This window comes from Abramis brama, assembly GCF_963993115.1.
Source record: "Abramis brama genome assembly, chromosome: 14".
Classification (NCBI taxonomy): domain Eukaryota; kingdom Metazoa; phylum Chordata; class Actinopteri; order Cypriniformes; family Leuciscidae; genus Abramis; species Abramis brama.
The window spans coordinates 10,786,294-10,793,906 of NC_139976.1; the positions used below are offsets into that span (position 1 = coordinate 10,786,294).

Below are 7,613 nucleotides of genomic sequence, written 5' to 3' on the forward strand. Positions count from 1 at the left end.
CTTTCATATGTAGCTCACCTGTCTGAAGCACTATCTGACTGATAAAGTCCGAGTGCATCAGGGATTTTTTCCCCAACACAATTGCACAAGTGTAGATAAATAACTCAATTAAGCAATGCAGGTTTAAATGACTGGCAAGACTTATCTTTACCTTCACACAACGCAGCCTTGATACAGTATAGAACACCATATTTAATTTTATATAAGCAGCGAGTTGTAAATCAAAGAGGTTAGTTACATAGAAAAGAACTGCTTTTGTCTCACAACTCCTGATAAGCCACTTGATAAGATAAAGATAACATAAGATAGCATAAGCATGTAATTTATCTCATAAACATCTGTGATGTGAACTTTAGTGTGCAGAAAGGGATGGCAAAGAACACAAACAAAAGGATCAGTCAAAAGCTGAGGCTATTAGATCAGGAACAACCATCAGACAAACCAGAGAGAAGCAAGATTGTTTCATCAAAACCGTTTCTGTGTAAAACAGAGTATTGGAATACCTGTCATGTTATTGGCACTGAGCGTTTTGCTGCTTATATTCCCTGCGTCTCTTTCTGCTCCAGCAAGAGATCGCTGCACCACAGGCAGAAACAAACTTCTGCTGATCAGCTTCGATGGGTTTAGGTGGGACTACGACCGAGATGTGGACACCCCAAACCTGGACAAAATGGCTGAAGAAGGAGTCAAAGCCGCATATGTCACTCCACCTTTCCTGACCATCACTAGTCCTACACACTTCACCCTGTTATCTGGTAAGGACAAAAATACAATAACAAAACATTTCTAATTTAAAGTAAATAGATAATACATATAGTGTCCCTAAAACTATATATATATATATATATATATATATATATATATATATATATATATATATATATATATATATACTTAAAAAAAAAAAAGAAATTAAGAATTTAATCCTGCAAATATAATTTGATCAAAAGTGACAATAAAGACTTTTACATTAAATATTTCAAATAAATGTTGTTCTTTTGAACTTGGTTTCCTCAAAAATATCAAGCAGCTCAACTCTTTTCATTCAACATTGATAATAAGAAATGTTTCTTGAGCACCAAATCAGCATATTAGAATGATTTCTGAAGGATCATGTGTCAACGAAGACTGGAGTAATGATGCTGAAAATTCAGAGTTGCCATCACAGGAATAAACTACATTTGATATATTAAAATAAGGGGGGAAAAGCTATTTTAAATTGTACAAATATTTCCCAATATTACTATTTTACTGTGTTTTTGTATGTAGCCTTGGTGCGCATAAGAGCACAAGAGACTTGCAAGATTTAAACTATAGTGTATGCTTTATTTTTAAATTAATTTCAGGAATTTATTTATTTTGACTCTCATAAAGATCACTAAAAATTCCTAAGAAAATAAAAGTTAGTTCTGAGAAAAGAGGGGATTGCTTGTATGCCGCTTGCTTTGATATTTTGTTATCTAATGGAATTAAATTGACACATTTTTAAGTGTAGTGAAGTAATAGTCCAAATAATTTTTAGAAATTAAGAAACAGAATAATAACAATGGATGGCCACAAAGGATTTGGAGTTTTAGGGTCACCATATTTTGATTGTTCACATAGCTCAAACAGACAAGCATAATACTAGCAATGCCAAGGCAATGGGTTTGATTCCCACAGAATGCATGAACTAATAAAACATATATAGCTTGAACGAAATGTAAGTTTCTTTGGATATCCGTGTCTGCCAAATGCATGACCTCAAGTCTCAGCCATATCAAAAATATGCATTTTTTCCCAGGAAGGTACATTGAAAACCATGGTGTGATTCATAACAACTGGTTCAACACAACCACACAGGAGAAGAAACAATACTACATGACACAGTTTGTGGATGATTACTGGGATAATGGCAGTCTACCCATTTGGATCACAGCTCAAAGACAGGTATACAACTCTCAAACTATTACAACTTGACAAAAGTTTCAGTAAATCTCAATCTACATTGGCATTAAATAAGATATAATTTGACTTGTAAATGCGTCCTTTCTTAGGGGCTTAAAACAGGATCCTTACACTTCCCTGGCACTGCTGCTAAGTACCGTAATGAAACAGTCCAAGTGAGGGAGGTGGAACCAAGGTTTTATGACTACTCCAATGAGACGGCATGGAGAGAGAACGTGGATAAAGTCATAAGAGAATGGTTTAAAGATGAAGACTTAGACTTTGTCACTTTGTATTTTGGCGAACCAGATTCGACCGGCCACAAGTATGGACCTGATTCACCGCAGCGACGTGAGGCAGTCAAGAAAGTGGACCGAACTGTGGGCTTCATACGGGAAACTGCTGAGAAGCACAAGCTCAGTGACCATCTTAATATTATCATCACAGCTGACCATGGAATGAGCACTGTGTTCAAAGGAGAGCAAGTAAAAGAGATAATACTCAATGACATCCCAGGATTCTCCTTGAGCGATCTAAAATTCCACATGGTGGATTATGGACCTTTTGGGATGCTGTTGCCCAAAGAAGGGATGCTTGAAAAGGTTTATCAAGCATTGAAAGGAGGTCATCCAAACCTTCACGTTTATAAGAAAGAAGACATGCCTGCTCGACTGCATTACGCCAAACATCCTCGTATCCTACCCATCATTCTCTATGCAGACCCAGGATATGTCATCAGTGGGGTGAGCATGAAGTAAACAACAATAATGGGCACAATAAGCAATAATAGATGGAAAACATTACATTATATGTGATCTTATGTTCTGAATGCTCTTCCAGTTCTACCCATTCCAGGACAATAATGGGGAACATGGCTATGACAATGAAGTCATGGACATGAAGCCTTTCTTCAGGGCAGTGGGACCAGATTTCCATAGAAACTTGTTGGTTGGACCATTTGAGACCGTCAACGTTTACCCTCTAATGTGCCACTTACTGGGTATAAAACCAGAAATCAATGACGGGTCACTGGATAACACCCGACATATGCTGATATCCAATGGAGAGTCATGTGATTCTGGAGGTGACAAGATAAAAAATAAATAACTTTCTTAAAAATCTTATCATATAAATTCACTTACTTATTTAGTATCTTCAAGGTCAAGGATAAGAAATATTTTGGATATTTTGAGAGGTAAAAAAAATCATACTATAGAAAAAAACTTATATTCCTTAAAATATGCTTCGAAAATTATTGACAATATAAATGATCAACTGCATATAATGTCAAACACAATCTCTGTTATGTCCTTAAATATCTTGATAGTTTAAGACAACTTATCATGATAGTAATCAGGTTTGGCATTTTGATAAGGTATCTTGATACTGTAAATCACAGCAATCGTCAGCAAGTGGATAAAAACCTGCAAGGATTTACCCTGTCCTTCACTATATGACCCCACAAACTATTAACACATGGACCAGCTCTATCAGCTTCTTATCTCAGATTACATAACTTGCAGGTCATAAATAAAATTATGTTTTTGTTTTGTTTTTTCTTGTAGATACTTCCAAGTCGAGTCTTCAAAATCTCTTCACAGGTCTTGCTGCTGTGGCTGGATTTTTATTGCTTGTGTTTGTCATTGTTATATCCTACAACGGATATAAAAGAAACAAAGTGAATCGAAGGTAAGAAATGGAGTATGACATTAAGTTATTTTCAGCACATTACCTCTGTGATAATCTGATGTTTTACTTTACCTTCACTCTGCAACAGAGCAAAAGACATAGATGATGTCTACCAGGAAAAAACTGACTCCAAGCAAACTTCATTCTAAGAGGGACAATCACTATTCTTGAATTGCTTGTTTGTCTTTTAATATTACAGCGAGGTCCAAAAGTCTGAGACCACATTAAACATCTATTATTTATGAAAATGTATAAAAAATATTTAAGAATTCATGTCAAAGGCAACTTGAGTGCAGGTGTCATTAAAAGAAAATGGGAACATACAATAAGATATTGTATCAGAAATGCATGTACATTTTTCAATCCTTCATTCATATTGTTATGCGGATATAATTTGTATTTAAAAATGTTGTATTCAATTAGAAATGTTGACTGGTGGTCTCAGATTCTCCACTGCCTTATGCAGCATATTTTATACAGTATATACTGAGGCCATCTAGTGGAGTATGGTGAGTTTTGTTAAACTTGGAACAATTGTGACTGTACTGTATGTGAACAAAATGCCTCCAAATAAATATTGTTAATGATGACAATCACATATTATTCACTCAATTCCTGAGACTTTAAAGTCTTCCAATACTCTTGCATGCACACACACACACATTTACCTTTAACCACTCACAACAGGCTGTACAATGCCGGTCGGTCCTATGGAAAAACACAAAGCAGAAAAGGAGCTTATGAGGACTAAATGACTGACAGAAGTTATCATTACACAAAGCTGCAGATTCAATGATTTATGGTGAAATCCCGACCAGTCATGTGGAATTTTCCCAAAATAAGTTTAAGTAAACAGCTCATGACAAAGAGGCACTCAGAGCAGGCTGGTATGCATAAACAGTTTGAACAGTGTGCTGCAGTGTAGCCCCCTCCAAACACACTCACACATACACACACACACACACATACACACACTCAGTCACCCGCCAGAACAGAGCCAGTCTGGAAATGTGGAGTCTCCCCCTGGCACGCGCGCCAGACTCCCATCCATCTTCCAGTGCAATAACATTTCTCTGTCTCTTCGTCTCTTGTCCATCGCTCTACTACTGTTGCAGGACACACACTCTGTCTGCAGAGATCATCCTTTATGCTCTTGGATTCAGGACTTTTTTAAAGCAACATGGTCTTGAGTGCAGACGTTTAGTGCACTTCAGTCAGTGAGATGCCTCTCAGTGGACAAATTCATTTGAAGCATATTACAAGTTAAACTCAGCTGACAGCACTTGTGGCATAATGTTGTTTTGAGTTTGCAATGGAAAAAAAATGGGGCCAATTCATAAGCTTTCAAATATATTTTAAAAGTATAGCACCAAGGCTTAAACAATATGCATGTTAACATAATTTTAGTGAGAGAAAAAAAAATCACATAAATGGTTTTATCAATAACCTTTCTGTATAAAATGCAATTTTACAACGAAACGCTAAAACGTCCATAAACATGATGAGAACTTTACAGCTTTTGGTAATACTTTACAATAATGCTCCATTGGTTAACATTAGTTAACTACTTTAGTTAACATGAACAATGAAAAATACTTAATCCACATTAATCAAGATCAGTAATATATTATTAAAATTATTAAATATAATAATTATATTATCAAAAGTTGTATCTGTTAATATTATTTTAATGCACCTGAGCTAACATAAACTAACACTGAACAGTTGTGTTAACAAAGATTAATAAATACGACAACAATTGTATTGCTCCTTGTTAGTGGGGCATTTTTGTAAAAAAAATTGCATTTTTAAAGAAACAAGCAGAAATGACTTTTTATGGTAATTAATATTGTCAAAAATGCCCTCGATTGAGCTCATATTGAACCTGTAATATTCCATTCTGTCAATACAGACATGCACTGCATCCTTTTAAACGTCACCCAGTTTTGGATCTGTCAGTTACAACAAATAGGAGGCTAGTGTTGCCTGCTATGCTTCCCGTTGAGACCTTGTTATGACTGTCGTTTTGGCCGCTCATAGTGTAAACACTTGGGAATTTCCCTCTGAAGACCTACATAGCACTTTTATTCTATCACAACATGTCAGCTCCTAACCGGGCCACTCTAATATTCTCTGCTCTCATCCATTATTAGCTGTGAGAACACATGTCAAACAGCCACATTCTTCTGAGTGGATTTTCTCTTTCTCCCTCCGACTACGCACACATCTGCGATGTTAAGCGCTGAGAAGAACGGTTGAGCCGGGAAACAAGCATGTTTACATCTGAGGCTTAACAAACGTGCTTCAGCTGAGGGGAATGCAGAGCGGTATCAAGAGGATCATTTGGACTATTTTCTCCAGGGCTGTTTCAGGTTCATAGAGTATTGGTTTTTTGAGCACTGCCTTTATTCCTCTCAACGGGCAGAATATAGGCTACCAAAAATAGTCGTCTTATATTAATTCGAACAGTCATAAAATTGAAATTCAAATATAGAGCCTTTTTATTGTGGCGGGTAATAAAAACGCTCCGCAGGTCCCAGTGGATGAGGTTTGAAACCATTTAAACTATTTCACAAGGACCGGCCAAGATGCACTGGTGGTCTTGGTCAAACGCCATGTCTTCCCGCGGCCTTGTCTCGCGGGGGCGGACAAGAACCGTGTCGCCTCGCACTCTGGTGATACCTCGTAGGGGCTTGCGACGACAGATTTACTCTGACAAGCTCTGTGGTACGGCCCGCCTGGCTCCGGACACCAGCACACCTCTCTGACATACCTGTCAATGAGGTGTCACTGCACAGAGAGCGCGCCGTGCTTTCTTCTCCTGCGCCGCCATGGAAACACTGACTCAACACCTCCATATCCTCACTCGCCTGCTCCTACAATCCCGCCCAGGCAGTCCTGATGAGGCATTCCTTTGAGCTGAAACAAGGCGTTAATCCATGATAACTTCTCCCCGTGCCAGCATGTGGGTGCAGGTCTCTCCTCCAATGCTTGCCTCATGCTTTCATGCTTGCCAGGTTGAATAACTCGAATGTAGCTGCAAGATTTAGGAGGTAATATCTATGTAAAGAGGGAAATGGTCTCAACAGTAAAGCCATAAATCTGTCATTCGTGCTTTGATGGATAGACGCTTCAGAATCGTTTTCACAAAGCGGCCCAACACAAAAGCTGCCATTCGTCTGTGTCAGCTATGGTTTGGTTTTATGTATTTGTGCGAGCAGTGAGGTGTGCAATATGGCACTAATACGCAAGATGCTTTTTGCAATGTAAAAACAAATGACGTCTTTCTGTGTGACATTATTACAATTGTAAGAAGGTTTAATCAAAATCTGGTTATGGATTCTCACGTATAACAATCGAATCAGAGTATAATGAGTCATGTGCTAAATGGAGCCAAACCTCTCCGAGTGTGAATATCTAAACCACGGAGTCGGCATGAAACAGATGTTGTCATCATTTTTTCTTCCCTATTGCGATCTATATCTGAGTGTAAAAAAAGACGGTATTTGATTTTGTCCATCATGAATTGATTGGATCTTTGGATTGTTGTGGTTTTGCTATTGCTGTGATGATGATCTCATGTGAGTGACAGGTTGGCTGCGTCTGAAATCGCATACTCTCTTGAGTAGGTACTTATTTTGAATAACTACTTCACAACCGCTAAAAAGTATGTTCTATATAGTATGCATGTGTGTAGTATGAATGTGATCTGGACATAGGCCTTCTACATTCGCCATGTTGTCATTATTACGTGACCTACCAGTATCAGTTGTGATTTTTTTTCCCCAAACCAGTTCAGTGGAAATCCCACAGCTGATTCTAAAGATTTAATTGGTCATGTCAATCACTGTACTAATTGCCTACACCAAACACTGATCCCTACACATAACCTTAACCAATGAAATTATCTGCAGGGCGGGATTTCCGCTGAACTGGTTTGTGGGGAAAAAATCACGCACGTCAGACAGCTGCGTCGCTTAACTGCCATTATATATCCT

General features: G+C 37.9%; 1 protein-coding gene across 1 annotated transcript; it reads left to right on the forward strand.

The window, feature by feature from the left end:
* Positions 1–508: 508 nt before the first annotated feature.
* On the forward strand, positions 509–3,764 carry LOC311096300 (ectonucleotide pyrophosphatase/phosphodiesterase family member 7-like; the record flags this gene model as incomplete). The annotated part of the gene is made up of 6 exons (XM_084135366.1): positions 509–755; positions 1,784–1,929; positions 2,037–2,669; positions 2,767–3,010; positions 3,492–3,615; positions 3,704–3,764. 6 exons carry the CDS (start codon positions 509–511, stop codon positions 3,762–3,764), a joined length of 1,455 nt encoding a protein of 484 aa, XP_083991492.1.
* Between the last annotated feature and the right edge of the window lie 3,849 nt (positions 3,765–7,613).